Source organism: Equus quagga, chromosome 2, assembly GCF_021613505.1.
Source record: "Equus quagga isolate Etosha38 chromosome 2, UCLA_HA_Equagga_1.0, whole genome shotgun sequence".
NCBI classification, from domain to species: Eukaryota; Metazoa; Chordata; class Mammalia; order Perissodactyla; family Equidae; genus Equus; species Equus quagga.
In genome coordinates, this window is record NC_060268.1 from 2188162 (window position 1) to 2208891 (window position 20730).

General features: G+C 44.5%; 3 protein-coding genes across 5 annotated transcripts in view; 1 reads left to right on the forward strand and 2 right to left on the reverse strand.

Moving 5' to 3' along the window:
* MGAT2 (alpha-1,6-mannosyl-glycoprotein 2-beta-N-acetylglucosaminyltransferase) overlaps positions 1 to 324 on the reverse strand; it is a 2532-nt gene extending 2208 nt beyond the window's left edge. Inside the window, exon 1 of one of the 2 annotated variants that reach the window (XM_046652445.1) lies at positions 9 to 324. In XM_046652445.1, the coding sequence (XP_046508401.1) occupies positions 9 to 193 (185 nt within the window). In that variant the 5' untranslated portion in view covers positions 194 to 324. The other variant, XM_046652446.1, reaches the window with a different exon arrangement.
* A 242-nt stretch (positions 325 to 566) lies between these two features.
* On the forward strand, positions 567 to 1599 carry RPL36AL (ribosomal protein L36a like). The gene is made up of 2 exons (XM_046652447.1): positions 567 to 672; positions 1144 to 1599. Exon 2 carries the CDS (start codon positions 1186 to 1188, stop codon positions 1504 to 1506), a length of 321 nt encoding a protein of 106 aa, XP_046508403.1. The 5' UTR covers positions 567 to 672; positions 1144 to 1185; the 3' UTR covers positions 1507 to 1599.
* Positions 1600 to 1737: 138 nt separating this feature from the next.
* LRR1 (leucine rich repeat protein 1) lies at positions 1738 to 16737 on the reverse strand. 2 transcript variants are annotated; one of them, XM_046652443.1, is made up of 5 exons: positions 16060 to 16737; positions 14009 to 14221; positions 13185 to 13283; positions 10519 to 11240; positions 1738 to 4610 (listed from the first exon to the last, which is right to left on the reverse strand). In XM_046652443.1, exons 1-5 carry the CDS (start codon positions 16237 to 16239, stop codon positions 4370 to 4372), a joined length of 1455 nt encoding a protein of 484 aa, XP_046508399.1. In that variant the 5' UTR covers positions 16240 to 16737; the 3' UTR covers positions 1738 to 4369. The 2 variants fall into 2 exon arrangements, with proteins under 2 accessions (XP_046508399.1, XP_046508400.1); XM_046652444.1 differs by lacking the exon at positions 14009 to 14221.
* Positions 16738 to 20730: the final 3993 nt, after the last annotated feature.

Genomic DNA, 20730 nt, shown 5'->3' on the forward strand with positions numbered 1-20730 from the left:
CGTTGGCGGCCCGGCGGGCGCCCTTGGGCTCGGGGCGGTCCCCGCGGCTGGCGGCGCGCGCGGGCTCGGCGTCCGGCGGCGGCGGGGCCTCGCTCTTCCGGCGGCGGCCGGCGCTGCTCCAGAGCACCACGCCGCAGGCGGCCAGCGCGAGCGCCAGGCCCAGCACCTTCCGCTTGTAGACGCGCAGCCGCATGGTCCCGGCGGGCGGGCGGGCGGAGACGGTCTGCTCGGGCGGCGCGGCCGGGCTCCGCTCACCGCGCCGCCCGCGCTCGGCTCATGCCGCTCGGCCCGCGCTAGCAGCCGCGGCCCGCCGTCGCCCCGGCCCCCTCCATCCGCGCGGCCGCACCAGCCTGCCGCTCCCGTGCCGTTACCTGCGCCGCCCGCGGCCCCGCGTCCTCCGCGCGCTCATCCTCGGCGGCCAGCGGCCAGACCCCGCACCGCGGCCTCCCGTTCCGGCCGCCGTCCGACCCCGCGACTGGCCCGCCGGCGCCGCGGCTCCGGCCACACCCCTCGGCCCGCCCCTCGGAGCGGCGGTCGGCGCCGCCCGGACACGTCGGAGACGCCTATTGGCCCGCCGGCCTGTCGCTCAGGCTCGGAGCCCACTTCCGCTTCCTGCTTCCTTCCGCCGAGGCGAGTGCGGTGCGGGGAGCGGGTCCCGGTGAGCGCGTCCCGGTGAGCTGAGGCGGGGGCGGCGGGGCCCGCGGGAGACATGGCGCGGGGTCGGTTACGCACGGGCCCTCGTGGGGAAGGGAGGGCGGCCGCCGCACTAGCCGGTGGTTCGGGAGGGCTTCTCCCTCAAGAGGGGCCCCCGCATGGCGGCGGCGCCCGGAGCGCTCGTAAGGACACGTCAGCTTCGGGCGCGGGCGACGCGGCCACCGGGACGGGCGGTCGGGGCGGCCGGTGGGCGAGCGGGGCGGGGCCGTGCGCGGCGCCCGGGGCCGGCAGGAAGCGAGCCCGGCCTCTCTGCCTGCCGGCGGCCGCCCTGTAGACGCGCCGGTGGCTCGTCCCGAGGTGTACGAACGCGCGTGGAAAGGGAGCGCTGGGTGCGTTCATTCCTTACTGGCTCATGTAGTGATACTTTCGCCAGATATTTACGTGGACCGTTACTTTTCAAACGCTTAACGTCCGCTGCCGTATTTTAAGTCTCTCACTAGTTTTCATCGTGTGGACAGCCCTACTGCAAAGATGGTCAACGTCCCTAAAACGCGAAGGACTTTCTGTAAGAAGTGTGGGAAGCACCAGCCGCACAAAGTGACCCAGTACAAGAAGGGCAAGGACTCGCTGTACGCGCAGGGCAAGAGGCGCTACGACCGCAAGCAGAGCGGCTACGGCGGGCAGACGAAGCCCATCTTCCGGAAGAAGGCCAAGACCACCAAGAAGATCGTGCTGAGGCTCGAGTGCGTGGACCCTAACTGCAGGTCCAAGAGGATGCTGGCCATTAAGAGGTGCAAGCATTTCGAACTGGGAGGAGACAAGAAGAGGAAGGGCCAAGTGATCCAGTTCTAAGCTTTGGGATTCCTCTGCTTTTATTTCTGAGAGGAAAATGTTGACGCCATAGGAAGATGACCTGTATGAAAATAAAGTGAGAATCTTGCCCAAGTCTTTTGTGTTTTTAAAAATACAATGACATGCTTAATGTGGTTCTAAATTAAGGAAATAACAGTAAATTATTTGTAAGTGAATTAAGGTTTAGCCTTTTCTCAATTTGTCATTTAAATTTAGTTCCACAAGAATTGGTACTTTGTATTTATACATAAAAAAGATAGCAGTCCTATCTCAAACCTCACAACTAGGTTTTGGAGAGAAATCATATAGCAGGGAAAAAACATACTTTACTCTTTTCTGGTCAGTTTCAAATATATGTGGTGGGTGAATTCATAGTCATGAGTGAACTGCTGGGAAAGGTCTCAATCAAATTTTTTTAAAAAGTACATGAAGCGGATAAGCTAGGCCTGTGTATAGCAGACTGGGTGGGGCAGAGGATCCAAGTCGGGGGGAAAAGAGCCGACTTTTTACAAATTGTAGTGTCCAGCAGGGACTACTAGCCACATGTAGCTATTTAAGTTAAAAATGCAGTTCCTCAGTTATACTAGCTACATTTAGTGCTCAACAGCCACATGTGGCTAACGGCTACCCTACTGGAGGACACAGGTAATAGAACATTTCCATCAGTTTTTTTGGACGGCACTGTTTTAGACTGTGGTCTTGAATGTAAAGCAGGAATTGATTTCTAGCTATAAAAAGTTCTAAAGCTAGTGAAAAAGCCATGAGTCCATCACAGCATAAACCGTTTCTTGAACCTTTTAGAACATAACTGGGAGGTATTCAAATATTCTAACTTTTTGACTGTTGAGAGGGTTGAGGAGGTAACTGAAAACGGGATGGAAGGTTGCAACTCAGAATTAAAGAAGTGAACCTAGCAATTACCTGAAAGGCAAGAAAGAAAAGTTGAGTATCGAATGAAAGGAAAAATAAACTGGGAAAAGGTATGGGTTATGAGGACAGGAAATCCTGCTTTTCGTATAAGACTTTGAAGTCAGCTAAGATAGTTCCATGGGGATAGCTTATAGGTAAGTGGTGAGAATGCAAAGGCAAGGGGCTGGGGTGTAGGAGGAACAGCACTTACTCCCAACACAGACTATTATATTTGCCTTTGTTGATGAAATTGTTTTCCTACAAGAGTGTGTAAAAATCAGATACACAAAAGTATGCCAAAAAACATCACTTTTTAAAGAACCGTATTTTGATGTGGTTTGTAGTATTTATGGGCAATCCCTCACCAACTTATGAGTTTAGAGAATCCTAAGATATTTTACTAAATTACAAAATTCTTGGTTTTAAAGACCAAAAGTGAAGTAACTTTACAAGGCAGCATAAAGCCTGGGCTTAAAATCTCTGATTTGGGTTCATGGTACCTCCTTCCTTGGGTGATTTGTGAGTATTAAATAAAATACGTTATATAAAAACACCTGGAACAAAGTAGGTACCAGAAAAATAGCAGCTCTTTTTATTTAAGGTATGTGTGCACTATATATAAAATTTTCTTAAATGAAAAACTAGAAAGTATGTAAATCTTTTGTAGGAAGAATCTAACTGACCATTAGTAATACAAATGTAAGGTCACCCAAAGAATTACTCCTCTGGACAATGCCTAGTCTCAAAGAATCAGCTCTGAGAAGAAACTATGTTTTGGAGATCATATACATAAAATTTTAATAAAAATGTTCTAACATTTAAACAGTATTTACTCAAGAATATTTGTATTTTCAGAAAAGAAAAAAATGTCCCCAATAAGAAATGTTTTAGGAAGAAAAGGAGGTAGTAGTTAAACCATAAGAAACTTTCATAGACTCCACCTCGCTGCAAGCCCAAACAGCAGTGATATGCTGACACTGGAGAGGCACTTCTCCAGTCACTTTCTCTTTCCCCTTCTTGTTTCTGAACCAGTTCCGAGACTACTGCCATGATCCAGGAGGGAGGCTGGCTTGGAGAAGGGTAGTGGGAAAGAACAGAATGGCACAGGTCTACTGACTCCAAGTTCCATGATTCTTTCAACTTAGTTTCTTTTCTCTTCCCTCTGACCTAGTTCAAAGCCTCATCTTCCTTTAGCTGGTGTATTACCACCACTTTTTAAATTAAAAAACTTAAACATAGCAAGTGACTAAACAGAAAACCACCCTCAAATAATACAGAATATAGTCAGTAAAAAGCAGCAATTTTCTGCTCTTCCCACCCAACCCCAAAACCTTGTTCCAACCCTAAAAATTAACTTAGAAATCACAACAAAGATTATATGATTAACATTACAAAACTTATAAAAGCTGAAGTCCATTTGTCCCAAAGCAACTCATACTTCATACCTGTGGAATATAAAATTCCATATATAGAATACACATAAAAAAACAAAAAGTGGTATGCTAAAAACTTCTATGTAGTTTCATACCAAACAAGTTTTCACTATAATTTAGACCATAGTCCTCTGAGGTATATTTTCTGCATACAGAAACTCAATTTCTTTAACTGAAATGCAGGAAGAATGTTGATAAGAAAATCCTATGACCAGAGTGATTGGGATCAATATCTGTTTAACATTAAAAGATAACCCACAACCCATTCTGGAAACACTAAGCTGAAATCAACACAAGTGCAATAAACTGATAAAAAGTTAACCCCACGATGAAAGTAATCAAGTTTTAATGAAATTAAGACTTTATAGTCAAATGATTGAAAATTTTAGAATAACACACATTCTTCCCCTCAAGCAAGTATACAAAAGCTTCCCTTTCTCCAGTTTAACACTGTTAAACCACAAATGAATCCCAAACTGATGTGTAACTAAATGGGATTTCTTTTTTGTGGTTATCACCTATTACTTTAACATATCACAGGAATTTACGTAACAGGCTAGAGAACAGAAGTAAGAGATGACAGGCGCTTCAGTACCCCCCATGTTATCTACTAAGACCACAGTGTGAGCAACAGAGTGTAGATTCATGGTAGAAGTTCCTTGAATAAAACAGCTTAGACAGAATCTTCCACAAACACAGGTTTTTGCAGTATCCAAATCTCGGCAAAGATGGAAAGGAATGATATGAGAGCTGTATGGAATCCTATTGGAAAAACATGTTTAGAAAATATTTTTTAGTATGTTATTAGATGCAGAACTTCACATACAGTAGTCCCCCCTTATCAGTGGGGGATACGTTCCAAGATCCCCCAGTGGATGCCTAAAACCGCAGATAGTGCCGAAACCTATATATACTGTGTTTTTTCCTATACATACATATTTGATGCAACAGCAAAACTACCTCGAATTTCTTTTTCCTTTTTTAAATTTCATGACTAGAAGATTCATTCTTTTTTTCTCTTTTTTTGGTGAGGAAGATTGGTCCTGAGCTAACATCTGTTGCCAATCTTCCTCTTTGTTTTCTCTCCCCAAAGCCCAAGTATATCATAGGTGTATATAATACTTGTAAGTCCTTCTAGTTCTTCCATGTGGATGCTGCCACAGCATGGCTTACAGCATGGCTTAATGAGCGGTGTGTAGGTCTGGGCCCAGGATCCAAACTGGCGAACCCCAGGCTGCCAAAGCAGAGCGTGTGAACTTAACCACTATGCCACTGGCCAGCCCTAGAAGATTCATTCTTAAAGTAGATCTTAGCAACCTCAGCATATGAATTTTTCTCTTTCCTTAAGTTGAGAACTTTTGCCTTTTCACTTAAAGGTAGCACTTTATGCTTCTCTTTGGCATATCCAAGTTGCAGCATCACCACTCTTGCACTTTGTGGCCATTGTTAAGTATGGGTTAAGTAAGGGTGACTTGAACACGAGCACTGTGTGTGCAATACCTGACAGTCGATCTCATAACTCAGATGGCTACTAAGTGACTCACAGGCAGGTGGCACATATAGTGTGGATCCACTGGACAAGGGGATAATTCATGTCCCAGGTGGAAGGAGCAGGTCAGCAGGAGATTTCATCATCAGAATGGCGCACAATTTAAAACTTATGAATTGTTTATTTCTGGACTTTTCAATTTAATATTCAGACCACAGTTGACCACAGGTAACTGAAACTGCAGAAAGCAAAACTGTTGATAAGGGGGACTACAATATGAGGACATGAATTACTGGACACTGAATTATAACCAGGGAAAAATAAAATTACTCAACTGACTCAGTATGTTTTATCTTTCAAACTGGTAAGAATGGGGAAAATACATTAAAAAACCAGCATATGACATACTGTAAACTGAAGTAGATCTATATCACTTCATAAAGTATCTTGTAGCATTGCCATTTAATAGCATAACCCATTGAACAGAATGAGTCATCTGTCCTTTATAATTATATTGTATGACCTGTGTAACATGATAATTTAAATGTCTAGCTCTGTCATGTAATTCTCATAATGGTAATAGGAGAATTACTGAGTTCCATCTGTGAAGAAACATTATAACAAATAAAGAAACAAGTAAACTGTGTGAAACAAATTTAAAACCTGAGTCGTTTGGGGCATTAGTTTTATTTTACTGGCTGAGCAAGTAAGGCTCACCTCACCTTGCTTCAATCGTTCACCCTCCTGATTAAAGCTTCAGCGGTGCCCAGTGCAATTAAAATCAAGTCAAACTCTTTCTCCTCATCTATGAGACGCTAAGAGATGGGCTCTTGAGATTGCCTGCCCACTGCCCAACTCCTCTCCCCTAAACACAACCATGCTCCAGCCACTGTCTGTCTCCCACACACTGTCTTTTCTTTGTTTCTCTAGGCCCTAGCCAAGGCTGGCACATATAGGTGTTCAGATCTTTTTCAGTAAATAAAAGCTACTCTTCAATTTAAAATGGAGTTTAAAACTCTATTAGAAAAGTCTGAAAAGATACACATCAAATCAAAAATAGAGATTTACTTCTCGTAAGGGATTTGAGATTGGCCTTGCTTGTAATTTTTCTTTTTTTCACATGTACTAATTTGTTGCTTGTGTAAGTAACAATTTTTTAAAAACTGTGCCAGAAGTGTCTACCATGTATTTACATTAATCTCTTTCAGGCTATTAATTATAGTCTAAGGAAACAGGCAATAGTTAAAAACTATATTTTCTATCTAACATAATTTAAATCCCCACATATTTTTTTAATAGACCATAACTTTGTTTGTAACCAGTAGGTTTAGGACAATTTACCAACAGCTAGAGAATAGATATTCTTCTCATGGTTTGGGATCTATATTCTTTTTAAAACAAAGGGGCTGAAAACACGCAAAATTATACTTTAGTAAAGGTTAGGGTCACCTTATGAGGACCTATATTAATGGAGGGCAAGTTTAAAAAAACAATGTAGGCGGCCAGCCCAGTGGTGTAGTGGTTAAGTTTGCGCTCTCTGCTTGAGCAGCCTGGGGTTTGTGGGTTCAGATCCTGGGCCCAGACCTACACACTGCTCATCAAGCCATGCTGTGGTGGTGTCCCATATGCAAAATAGAGGAAGACTGCCACAGTGGTTAGCTCAGGGACAATCTTCTTCAAGCAAAAAAAGGAAGGTTGGCAACAGATGTTAGCTCAGGGCCTATCTTCTCACAAAAAAAAACCAAACAAGCCAACAATATAAATACTACAATGCTAAATCATTCAGCACTAACAAATTATTTTTCTGCCTTACCTATTATATCACATTTTGATCACGTATTTTTTTCCTTCCAACTCTGCACTTTTCCATGTTGGATGTCAGTCTGGTGTTTTTTGATCATCTGGCCAATTTGTTATGGTCTTTTCAAATCACCAGAAACCATTTACAATGTTTCCCATTTGGATATAATTTTCAAATTTGAATAAGTACAATGTTATGTTTTTCATATGTAAGTCTCAGAGAAAGCATAGAATAAGAGTCTCATGAGCAACTCTTTGCCAAAAGACACCATTTAGAGTTCCCTCAAATCAGTGGTCTTAATCTGGATCATCAGTATCACTTCTGGAGATTTTTTAAATCTATAGCATAGAACAGGAGCCCATCTCTGGAGATACTAGTTGGTCTGAGATAGAATCTAGGCATCTATATTTCTCATCTACTACTATTTAAAAGCCCCTTCACAGCTAATAACATTGATTTTTAATTGCCAGATAAGCAAATTACATGTATTTATACATCTAATAAATATTTTTGAGAACTATTATGAACCAGGCACTGTTCTAGGCACTTACAGGTAGTCACTGAACAGGTAATTTTTAACTCCTAGTTAAGAGTCAATGTCTTGGGGCTGGCCCCGTGGCCGAGTGGTTAAGTTTGCGCGCTCCGCTGCAGGCGGCCCAGTGTTTCGTTGGTTCGATGCCTGGGCGTGGACATGGCACCGCTCATCAAACCACGCTGGGGCAGCGTCCCACATGCCACAACTAGAAGGACCCACAACAAATATACAACTATGTACTGGGGGCTTTGGGGAGAAAAAAGGAAAAAAAAATAAAATGTTTAAAAAAAAAAAAAACAGTCAATATGTCTTAAACCAGTGGTTCTCAGAGTGTGGTCCCCTGAACAGCAGCATCAGCATCACCTTGTGATCAACTTGTCAGAGAGGCAATTTCTTCAGCCCCACTTCAGATTTACTGAATAAGAGTCTCTGAAGGTGGGGACCAGCAACCTACTTTAATAAGCATGATTCTGATACACTCTCAGGTTTTGAGGATCACCGTCTTAAAACAATAGTGAGTCCTTAGTTACTTTTAGAGCCTTAGTCCTTGAAGCGTGGTTCATGGACTAGTGGCCTCAGCCTCACCTGGGAGCTTGTCTGAAGTGCAGGGTCTCCACCCCAGAAATCTGAAACAGAATCTACTAAGGAGACTCCTGGGTGACTGGAATGCACATTAGAGTGTGAGAAGCACTGGTATAAAGCAGTGGTTCTGAATCCTAGTTAGCTGTGCTCTGGAATCACCTGGACATTTACAAAAATACTGGTCCTGCTCTCAGACAATCTGATTTACTAAGTCTGGTGTGGGGACTAATCGCCAGAACTTTTAAAAGCTCCTCAAGTGATTCTAAATGTGAAGTAAAGTTTGAGAACCACTGCTTTAGAATGAGAGCTCTTAAGCAAAGGATGGTGAGGAGGGAGGACTGGACTGGGTTTCAGTGGGGTCCATGGGCATTATCAAGTTGTATGTGGGTGCCAGTCCCGTGGGCAAGTGGTTAAGTTCACGCTCCGCCTCACTGGCCCAGGATTTCGCCAGTTGGGATGCTGGGCGTGGACCTAGCACTGCTCATTAGGCCATGCTGAGGTGGCATCCCACATAGCACAGCCAGAAGGACCTGCAACTAGAATATACAACTATATACAGGGGGCGCTTTGGGGAGAAAAAGGGGAAAAAAAAAGTTGTATGCAAAATTCTATGTGTGTACTCATGTGTGCATTTTTTTAGGCCCATAACTTTTGTGTTTCTCTTTAAAGAGCCTCTTCCCCCATAAAAAGTTAAGTATCTCTCCTTTGAAATATGGTCTTCCTACTATTTTATAGGTGCTCAGTAATAATTTAGTCCACATGCACATCTTAGCTTCCACTCCTATATGAAAGAAGCATGAACATAATGAATAACAAGTTCAGTGTCTTATGAAACCAACTGTAGTTAATGTTCGAAGACAAGGGGAAGAGAACCAACAGCTACTGAGTCCTACTATGTGCCAAATGCTTTGGCATTATATTAGCTCATTTACCTTCACAACTCCGTAAAGTGGGTATTACTGTTTGTTTTCCAGATGAGAAAACTGAATCAAATAGGCTAAATAAATAATTTGCTAAAGCTGTACTAAGGAGTGAAGATAGGAATCAAACCCAAGCCTGACTGCAAAGACCACACTTGGCCATTATGCCAGATTGGAGTTCTCACACTTTAGAGTGCATTGGAACTACTGGAGGACTTAGTAAAGCACAGATAGCTGGACCTCACCCTCAGAGGTTCTGATTCAGCAGGTCTGGGGTGGAATTCAAGAACTTGCATCTCTAACAAGTTCCCAGGTGATGCTGATGCTGTCAGCCAGGGGACCACAAGTGGAGAAACAATGCCACTCACTCATTCAAGTATTCATTAAGTGCCTAAAATATGAGAGAAGCAGGGGATATCACATTTTAGACCTTAGGGGAACAGTGGAGAACAAGATAAAGTCCATCTCCTCATGGATCTTACATCCTAGTGGGGAAAACTGACAGAAAACAAACAAATGTTAAAAAATATATAATGCCAAGTAATAAATTTTATGACAAAACATCAAGCAGGGGCTACCTTGCGGCTGAGTGGTTAAGCTCACGTGCTCCACTTCAGTGGCCCAGGGTTTTGCCAGTTCAGATCCTGGGTGCTGACATGGCACCGCTCATCAGGCCATGCTGAGGCTGCGTCCCACATAGCAGAGCCAGAAGGGCCCACAACAAGAATATACAACTATGTACTGGGGGGTTTTGTGGAGAAGAAGGAAAAAAAAGAAAAAGATTGGCAAAGGGGGCCAGCCCGGTAACATAGTGGTTGGGTTCGCACACTCTGCTTTGGCGGCCTGGGGTTCATGGCTTCAGATCCTGGGCATGGACCTACACACTGCTCATCAAGCCATGCTGGGGCAACGTCCAGTATACAAAGTAGAGGAAGATTGGCACAGATGTTAGCTCAGGGACAATCTTCCTCACAAGACAAAACAAAAAAAGATTGGCAAGAGATGTTAGCTCAGATGCCAATCTTTAAAAAAAAAAAAAAAGCAACAAAAAACATCAAGCATTGTAAGAGGATTGGGTATAAAACTATAGATAGGGTGGTCAGGAAAGGCCTTTCTGGGGTGCCACTTGGACAGAGAACTGATGAAGTGAGAAAGTGAGCTCTGAGACTTTCTGGAGGAAAAGCATTCCAAGCAGAGGTGAGGAGCAGCAAGGGCATGTAGCAGGCGGTCTAACTGTGCACAGCACCATAAGCTATGTTCAGAACTTTGACTATTACTCTGAGGATGATGAGAATACTAGGATGCCATCAAAGGTACCACATTTTATGACTATAAAGTCTTACCTATTATATAATATGGTCCGTGCAGAAGATTCCAATAAAGTTAACGGCGTCTGCAGCATTATAACTGGAAGGACTTCTGGTTGTTCGAAAGTATTTCCAAAAAGATCCAAGTACTCAAGGGATAAATTTTTAAATTCACTAGGCAAAAATGGAAGCTTATTTCGAGCCGCTGACAAAAAACGCAAGTTTGTCAGTTGTCCTATCTTAAAAGGAAATCGAATCAATTCATTATCATCAAGTTTTAAATCTGTAAGTTCTCGGAGCTGGCAAAACTGCACAGGGAGTGCCTTAATTTTGTTCTTGCTGAGATCCAAACTCCGAAGTGACTTCTGGAGTGTAGACTGACACAACGCTACACTAAATGACTCCAAGTGATTGTCATTCAGGTTAAGTTCTTGAAGGTGGATGAGGTCTCCAACTGTAGCTGGAAGCTTTTTTATATGGTTGTGACTTAAGTCTAATTTCCTCAGGTTTTTTAAGCAAAGCATACGCATATCAACTCGGACAAGCCCACAATAAGAAGTCTGAAGATGTTCCAGAGAATATGGGAAGTTTTTGCTTAGAGGATAGTCCTTTTTGGATGTGATAACCATTTTTGTTTTAAATTTTTCAAATTCTGAAGTCTTCACAGGGGTGAGGGTTGAAAGTGATGTCTCAACCTTGCAGCCTCTATGAGCCAGTCGCACAGCTGAAAGGAAACCCTTTAAACTGCTGGAATTGGCCTGAATAAATAAAAATAAGTTGTACAATTATAAATTCCATTTTAGGTAATAGATGCATGCTAATTCATCCTATAACAGATTCTGTAAAAAGTTATATATGCAAACAATGCAATCGTTTATTGAAAACAGCTGTAAAAATTTTTTTTAGTATTCTGACTAAATTTCAATATAGATACAAAAAACTTTAAAAGTTTTTGAAAAGAATTATTTCGAGAGACAAACTCTAAATGAAACTGTTCAAAGGGAGAACCATAAACGAGGAAAGCATGGAAAAATTCCACTTAAGATTTGGGTTAAAGATGAATTGACTCAAATCTCCATGCCACTGAGAGAGTACTGTGCACTGCAAACTGCCCAGGGGTGCCATTCACAAAGACTAGGAATTGTGAAAAGCTATAGCCCTGTCAAAAGTGCTAGAAAACATCAAAAGCAAGAGAGATTGCTTACAGCTGGAAAGAGAAATCACTAATAAAGTAGTATGTGCAACAAAAATAACTAACACTTGCAAGATACTTTAGAAGTTTCCTGAAGTTTACATGTGAAGGACTAGTGAAATTTCAGCAAGTTTGGGAAACTAAGTATGCATCTGTATTTGGCTGGAATGTGGGAGCTTTGTAGAGGAGTAAAAGATTAGAAAGACAGTGTGGGGGCTGATGATAGATGAGCTTCATGTCAACGTAAGGAGGACAGAAGGGTCAGGCTGTGGGAAATCATGGAAGAATTCTGAGCATGAGAATTACATGACAAGAGCTAAATATTATTTTGGCACCAGTGTCCACAGGAAGTGGAGTAAGGAAAGTCTGGAGAGCTGGGTGAAGTAGGTCCAGCAGAGGGTACCGACTTACAGACTTGGGAGTTACACACAAAGGTTGAGCTGTGAGAATGGAGGGCAGATATGATAGAGAACAGGCAGAGGACTGGAATAAAGCCTTTATTTGGGGGATAGAAAAAAGGTTGCAGAGATAGGCGACAAAGGAGTGGCTGAGAAAACCAAAGGTAAGCCAGGATAGTGCCCTGTCACAGATGTCAAGAAAGTTAAGATTTTTAAGAAGGGAGTGGTCATCAGTGTCAAATTCGACAGAGCTCAAAAAGGATGAGAAATAACAGCAATGTGATTGGCAAATAGATCACTAATCTCTGAGGCAGTGTTTTCAATACAAGTTTTGAATAAAAGTAAAGGTCAAAAGAGATAATAAGAAAGTGGAGGCAATTTCGTCTTTCCAGAAATTTGTCTATTCTATTTTTTAACTGGTAAGACCTCAGTTTGTCTTTAGGTAGAAGGCAGGAGTTAGTACGATGGGCTAATATCAAGAGAAAATGAAAAACCACAAGAACAGGAGGAGATAGGACAAAATTATTCCATTCAATACAAACCCCTTAAATAGTCATTAAATTTTTAATCTTTGCAAAGCACTTGGCTTGGTGTTAAGAATAACGCAAGATTGAACAAGATGCTGCTACTACTCTCTGGGAAGAGGGAAGAGGAAAAGGGGAGACAGGGCAAAGAAAACAGATTTTTTATTCTTATGGTTCATGTAGTTTTAAAAATGATTATAGTAAACAAAATGCCTGTCCCAAAATGGTTCTAGTTGCATTTTATCCTCTTTTCTTACGCCAAACTTAGACTTGAAACCTGTGATTTAGCTGGCAAAATGTAGACCTCTGCCACTTGCCTTATAGAGTTCCAGTCTAAGAACACCCTAAGACTCCATCTTGGGCACAGAAGCAAACTCAGTTTTCCTCCCCATCCTGGGCCGCCGTACCAAGAATGCCTCTGTCCTTTGCAGCCACACAAATATGCCTGGGAGGCTGCCATCGCTTCTCCAAACACACCTGCAGAGTCCACCACTATGCAGCCATGTGGAATATCAGGATGTTCAAATAGCCTCTTCTTTAAAGAAAATACAGCCAACCAACCTAACCATTAATGTTTTAATACCATACCTTACTTAGATAGATATCCACAGGAGGCTCCTTCAACCGAACAGTGGCTCTCCCCTCATCCACAAATTTGGTGAAGAATTGCTCAATGTTCTCCTTTAGCTGCTTAAAACCAATAGGAAAAAAGGACAAAACCAGGTATTGTTATTCAGTAATATTTATTACAACCAGAATGTGCCAGTCACTTTGCCAGACTTTGATTTGGCTTTTAGTCCTTAAGTCTGGGTGTTTTGTGGTTTTAAGTTTTAAAGTTTTTGGTTTGGTTGAGCTTTCTTTAGCAGTTGGGTAATTATACTCCTTATCTATTTTCTGGTACATACTATTATTCTATCTGCCCAGTAACTCTTTCCTCTTCTGAGAAGAGAATCCCGTGTTCGGGGAGAATGCTCCTCTTCTCCCATTCCAACTATGTGGCCGTAGGAAGAGTTGCCAATAGCAGTTACTTGCCTTCTCAGTCTCAGTCCGTTAGTCTGGAGTGGGCATGTCTCCTGCAAGACTATCAACTCCACAAAAGCAGGAATCTTGTTTCCTTTCTTCACTACTGTATCCCCAGAGCCAGAACAGTGACTGATAGATAACAGGTGCTCAAAATTTTTAACGACTGACATTTTTTCTGCTTTAGACTTCAATTCAACTACTTATTGAGAAGCCACTATGTACCATGAACTATGATGGGGGCTTGGGACAATGGTGGTGAATAAGACCAGCATGGTAATTACACTGGTATAGCTGCCAATCTGATGAGAGATAGTTATTAAACAGGTAACAGTAAGCATAACAAATACTAAGACAGGCTGCTCTAAGACTTTATAGCAAAGGAATCTTACCTGGTCTGGGGGTACGAAGGTGACCTGAAAGGTGAGAACTGAAGGATTAGGAGATGTTGGGCAAGTGAAGATACTGGTGGAAGAGGGAGGGGATGGCCTACCAATAAGAGAACAGTGTGTGCAAAGCCTTGAAGGCAAGAGAACTCGGCAGCTGTGAGGAGCTGAAAAAAGTTCGGAATGGCTGAAGGATCCAGTGAAAAGAGGCAGGTGAGCCTAGAGGTAAACGGAGATTAGATGGTGAAAGATTTTGTAAATCACGTTAAGAATCTTGGATTTTATCCTAAGAACAATGATACCTACTGAATGACTTTAAGTTGAGAACAGGGTTAGACCTACATTTTGAAAAGTTCCCTTTAACCACAGCGTAAGACTGACCTTTGGGGAGAGGAGAATAGGACGGGAAAGGACAACGGTAGAGGTAGAGAGATCCCTTAAGAGACTGGGCAGGCAACCGATAATGGTGGTTTAGACCACAGCTGGGATGGAAGGAGGTATGAGAATCTGAAAGATACCTAGCAGGCAGAACTGGAAGGATTCAACAATACACTGGATCTGGGGAAGCAAAGGTTTCTGGATGGGCAGAACACTGTCAGAGAGCAGGTTTAGCGGTGGCAGGGAAAATTAATTTTTAGATATTTTGAGTGTGAAATGCTGCAACACATCCACGGGAAGATTTCCAGTAAGCAGCAGATTCAAGGCAGAAGTTAAGGGAGAGGACTGGGGAAAGACACAGGTTTGGAAATCACAGTCGGGTGGGTGGTAGCTGAAGTCACAGGACCCTTCAAGGCCCAGAACCAACACCACCTCAGTTCATCCAACAAATGATCACTGAGCACCTCCTCGTCCCCAGCCCTGTGGCACCAGCTCTTCCACAAAACTTCCTCAAGCCGTGCCATCAGCATTCACCTCGCTTCGACCTCTCTTCCAGCACTGCCATCGCCCACCTGTACCGTAAGCAGTGGTTTGCTTCTCCCTTTCTGGTCTCGGAGGGACAGTGACTAAATCAAGTTTATCTCCCACGGTATCTAGCGCTGCACCCTGCACACAGTGAGTCTCCAACGAGCGGTTTACAATAAAACTGATCACGACTGCCACTCAGTGGGAGCTTTAAGGGCGAGATCATCACAGACTTCTCAAACAGGCAGGCCTCAGCTGGGCATGGCGGAGAGAGGTTTCGGGGGAGACACTGGAGGAGAAAAGGGACACCCAATTCTACTCATGAGTTTGCTTCTGTCCCCCAACAGCTCTCCAACCTATAAAACGGCGGGTGACTTCTGAAGTCCTTTCAACTCAAAAAACTACACGAGTGATTCCGTGAACGGGGCGGGGGGGTGGGGTGGGTGGACCACCGAGACTTTCAGCTACTGACGTCCAACAACTGGGGTCTCTGAGAGCGGCAGGGACGCCCCTTTGCTCCGCGGAGCCTTCGCCGCAGGGGAGACGATCCCAGGGACGGCACCAAGTCCCGTCAAGAGGCGCACGTGAGGGAGGGCGACCAACTGCCCCCTCGACTTCATTTACAGCACTCGCGGGGGGACTGCAGGCATTCTGAGCAAATGTCACGGTGCTGCTCGTGACGGGAGAAGGGCTGATAAAACCCGCGCTCCAAAAGTCCTATTTCGACTTGCATCCGCTTCTAGAGAGTTGTCTACCGCTCTGCAGGTAAGAGCGAGCCCAGTTCCTAAAAAGTCGGGCCTTGGGAAATTAGACAGGAAAAAACAAAAGGGACGCAGTAACCAACCACTTTCCTAAGAGCATCAGCCGCCCCAGAGCACTCCCGCTTCGCCGCTGTCCGAGCCCGGTCTGCCGCCCTCAGTCAGACGCCGCGCCTCCCCGGGAGCCTCACGGCAGCGCGCGGCGACGCCGCGGAGACCGGCCCTCCGGCCGAGCGCGCCGCCCGCCACACTTCCCGCGGGCAGCTCCCGCCGTTCCCGCGCGCGGCTCGGGGCTCGGAGGCTGAGGCCAGGCGCGCTCTCCGGAGCGCCCGCCTCGGGTCCGCGGGGAGACGCCGAGGCCCGGGGGCCCGAGACGGCCCGGCCGCCCGCACGCACCTCGTAGCGGGTCCCGCGCTTGTCCCGCAGGGTGGCGACCAGCAGGCCGGCGCGCGGCGGGCCGCCCCGGGGCTCGCGCTGACAGAGGCTGAGCACGGCGCGGACGGCCCTGCCCCGGCTCCGCAGCCCCAGGGCCGGCAGCCGCCGGCTGACCACCTCCACCTCGCAGTGCAGCCTCATGCCCGGGCCGCGCGTCCGCAGGCCGCCTTGAAACTTCCCGCTTCCCGCCGCGCCGGGGTCCTCGGGCGCGGGCTGCCCGCGCTCCGCCTGCCGCGCGTCGGCCGCGCTCCCAGCCGCCCCCTCCCGGCCGCCCGCGGCGGACGGCGGCCCCTCCCCGCGCCGGCAGAGCGCTCGCTCCCGGAGGCTGCGGCCCGGCGGGGCGCGGACACCGCCGCCTGAGGACCCCGGCGACGGGCGGGGCCGGGCCTCCCGGAGCGACGCGGGGGTGGCGGTGCGGGGAGGCAGCGTCCCTCTGTAAAGGGACACTCTGCATCTGCGTGGCTTCGGCCTGGGACGTCGCGAGTCGCCCAGGGCCGGGCGGGGCGACCGTTACTGCCGTTGTGGCTCCGCGCGCTCCGGAGGCAGCGCCCGTGCCGTCAGAACGGACTGGCCGGGACGCCGTCGGGGGCGGGTGGGGGACCGGCCCCGGGGCCTTCGCGCCCTGAGCCCCTGGACCGAGCGGGGCCAGCCCCGGGTCGTGGTCGCGCCGCCCCGCCTCGCCCGGCCCCGGCCTGGCGGTGAACGTCCCACTGGGTCTGAGCTGCCCCTTCGCGGGTGCGGAAGGCCGTCCGGAAATAGTGTCAATTCTTACCGACACTACGACCGTTTCTCTCTAAATGAGGTCCCTGTTGACATGTTGAACCTAGTGTTGTCTGTTGATTCCTCATTCTGAAACACGTGATTGGGTCGTGAAAAATAGTAACTAAGATAATAAAAAATTACCTCTGTTTCTATTTAGTATTTCTGCATGGACAGCGTGAAACACTACTCAGAATTTAGCAACAGTTAATCTCATGGCTAGAGAGCAACAACTAAAATGACAGCCCTAGGATTTTCAAAGACAATTAGACATTATAGGAGTTACCCGTTTTTGTTCTTTGAGTGGGTGATAATGTAGAAGAAAATAATAAAACCCCATCCTAAAGCATTACAAGTACGTCATCCATACTCTCAATCTCTAGGGACAGTTGGGAGCTGGGAAAAATCTTAAATGTATAAATCGATGTACAAAAATCAAGAATAACCCCCCTCTCCCCCAAAAGCCCCAGCTCTTTATTTGGTGTTATATGCCTTTTACTTGGGTTGTTGAAACATGAATTCAGTAATTAAATAATGTAAATGTATGAAACTTGCTTAACAGTCCTAAGGTGATCTTAGAGTTGAAAAATAGTGTGTACTGCCAAAAACTTGTCCTAATCACCAGATTCTCAAAACGGATGTGTGATTGATTCCCAAAATATTTAAGTAAGATTAAATAAAATTATCGTGTTAAACAAGATAATATTGGACTGAAGGTAAAGCAAACATCTGTTTTTGAGATCTCATCCCCCTCTTGCCATCTTCCCCTTAGTCCACCATTTTTAATGGCTGACATGCTTGGATCTGATGTTTGTTCTTAGTGGAGTGTTTTATGAAGCAAAGTATTCTTTGAACAGCTATCCACACTTTTCTCTTTACCACAATACAAATAAAATCTGCCCAGTGACCTCCCCTACCTTCGTTTACCTCCAGGTAGTTTGCATTGCAGAGTGACTGGACATGGAAATACAAAAGGAATTTTAAATTGGGCCACCAGTTTTTGATAAAAGGAACCAAAGAAATAACATCTAGATTTGTTTTCCTTCTGTAAACCTGGTTCCTCTTCTTCCTGATCTACACCTCTTCTCTGTTTTCTTCATACTAATTAATCCTATTAATCATTCAAAACCCATTAGTTCAGTTTCCGTTAAGCTTTCTTTAACATCTTTTTTTTTTTTTTTCCGAGGAAGATTAGCCCTGAGCTAACTACTGCCAGTCCTCCTCTTTTTGCTGAGGAAGCCTGGCCCTGAGCTAACATGTGTGCCCATCTTCCTCTACTTTCTATGTGGGACGCCTACCACAGCATGGCATGCCAAGTGGTGCCCATGTCCTCACCCGGGATCCCGGCCGGCGCATCCTGGGCCACTGAGAAGCGGAACGTGCGCACTTAACTGCTACGCCTCGGGGCCGGCCCCTTCTTTAATATCTTAATCTTCCTTTTTTGAGTTTGAAAATCCAATTGCACTTAAAATTACCTTTCATTTCTTTTATTTTCCTGGGTTTCGGGCACTTAGCAGACATTCAACAGATAATGAATTGAATCTCTCTGACTTTTCCCTTCATTTGTGCCCATAGTGAACATTACCGAGTTTGTGGCTCACTTGGGTTCAAGTTAGCAAAATCATAGTCACATCATATTCTTAAAAGAGCGAGGTCACATTCTATGGGCAGTATTGACTTGACTGCCCTAGCACATTGGGACCAGATCTTGGAGTTGTTTGTTTTAATGGTAAACTTCATCTAAAGGAAATAAAGCTAAATAGTTAACAAGCATACACCTAAGCATTAGACCCCATGGTGCTGCCTTGCCCCTGTTGACAGTCTTGGATCATGTCTTTAGGTTGTGTTTCCACTATGACTTCCTAATTAATACCCACCTTTCCATTCTTAGTACCAGCATGTCAGCTCAGAGCATTACTTCCCTCCAGAAATATTCCTAAATTCATAGGTCTTCTTACTTCAATTTACTCATTCATTGAGTATTTATGGTGTTCTTGCTGTATGCCCACATCCATGCCAGATGTTTAGAAGGCAAAGATGAGTTTACAGTGTTTAGGAAAGACAAGTCAAACAACAATGATACTACAATGGAATAAATGTTAGAGGAGGACATTAGAGGAGTATAAAGTAGCCAGACGAGGAAAACATTTTGTTTGCTAAACCAAGGCCTTTGAACTTTAGCCTGAAAGTCCTGGAAAACCATTGATAATTTTCAAGCAGGAGTTAAAATTCAGGCCTGTTTAGGAAAGGTCCCTGTGGTCAGTAAAGAGGATACTTTGGAGGTGGAGCAAGCCCAGAGGCTGAGGATAAGTCAGGAGGCTAATGCAGTCAATAATGCACCATCCACACTGCTGCCAAATTGAATTTCTAAAGGGTCTCCTATCACAGAACTCTAAACTTTTGGAGCTGAAACAGAGTTCACAGATATTCTAAGTTACTTCTTTCATTTCACACAAGGGGAATAGAGGCGGAAAAGAGTAAAGAGATTTGTCCATGACCTCACAGATAGTTAGTGTTAGAACAAATAGTGCTCAACTCAATCTCATATGCTGCACCGAATTCTTCCCAAAAACTTTCATGGATTTCCACTCTTTGCAATTTAATTAAATACAGTTGCCCAGAGGCTTATCTCTTGTTCTCTTTAGAACCCAGGTCCTATTACTCAGCTGGACACATCTCCCCAGGGCATCCTGTGTGGTTTTTAGTTCCTTCTTAGCACCTGCTCTTGGGATTCCCTGGAGCTCAACTCTGCATTTCAAAACATACGATATTTCATCTCGCACTTTTGGTGTTCACGGGAAGAAGAATCTTAGGTCATCTTGTCCAAAATATCTCTATATGAATAGTTATTTAATGCCTGTCTTCACCTCTAGACAACAAGATGCCTGGGAACAGGTTCTGAGTCACTACTGTTATATACAAGGCCCAGGGTAGTGTTCACATATAGTAGGCACTCAATGCAAATTTGTAGAAAGAATGAATGAGTAAATGAATATATGTATTCATTTAACGAATATTGATGACAGCCTGGATTGTGCTAAAATAGAGCAAGCTTATAGACTAGCATGCACTCAATTAGTATTGCTTGTGTTGGAGTGTGGAACTAGCCATTTGCGAGAGAGGGAGTCTGGATTTCTCCCTCACTCCTGGTGGACAGGGAAATAAATTTTAGGTGGATTCAAGATTTGAAATAAAAACTGAAAATGTAAAAGTACCACAAAAAAACGCAGTTTTAGAAATTTGACACAAAACCTAAAAGAAGTAACATAAGTTAATAAATTTTTTCCTTTAAAATATTTTATTACTTATAAAACACAATAGGAGTAAAAAGACACAAGTGACAACATACATTTACACATTACAAAACAATCTTTTCAGTGTCTTACATTATATAATACAACAAATGACACTTTCTCTTTATATCTAAATAGATCATAAGATTTTTCTAGATCACTGTTATGCAAATTCATTTATTATGTCATGAAAATGTATACTTTTAGCAACATTTTTTAATTGCAATAGCATTGGTTTATAACATAAATTTCAGGTGTACATCATTATATTTTGATTTCCGTGTTCACCACCCAAAGACTAATTACAACCCACCACCACACACATGTGCCTAATCACCCCTTTTGCCCTCCTCCCTTCCCCTCTGGTAACCACCAATCCAATCTCTGTCTCTATGTGTTTGTTTGTTGCTTAATACATAACATGTAAGCATTTTGCATGGAAGAATATACCAGAAACAAATTAAAGAAAGAAATAAAAATCTGGGGTTGTGGTGAATAAAATAACTTTGCAACTAGGATGAAGGACAAGGGCTCATTTCCTTGCATGTAAGCATTTACAAATAGAAAAATTACAGATCAG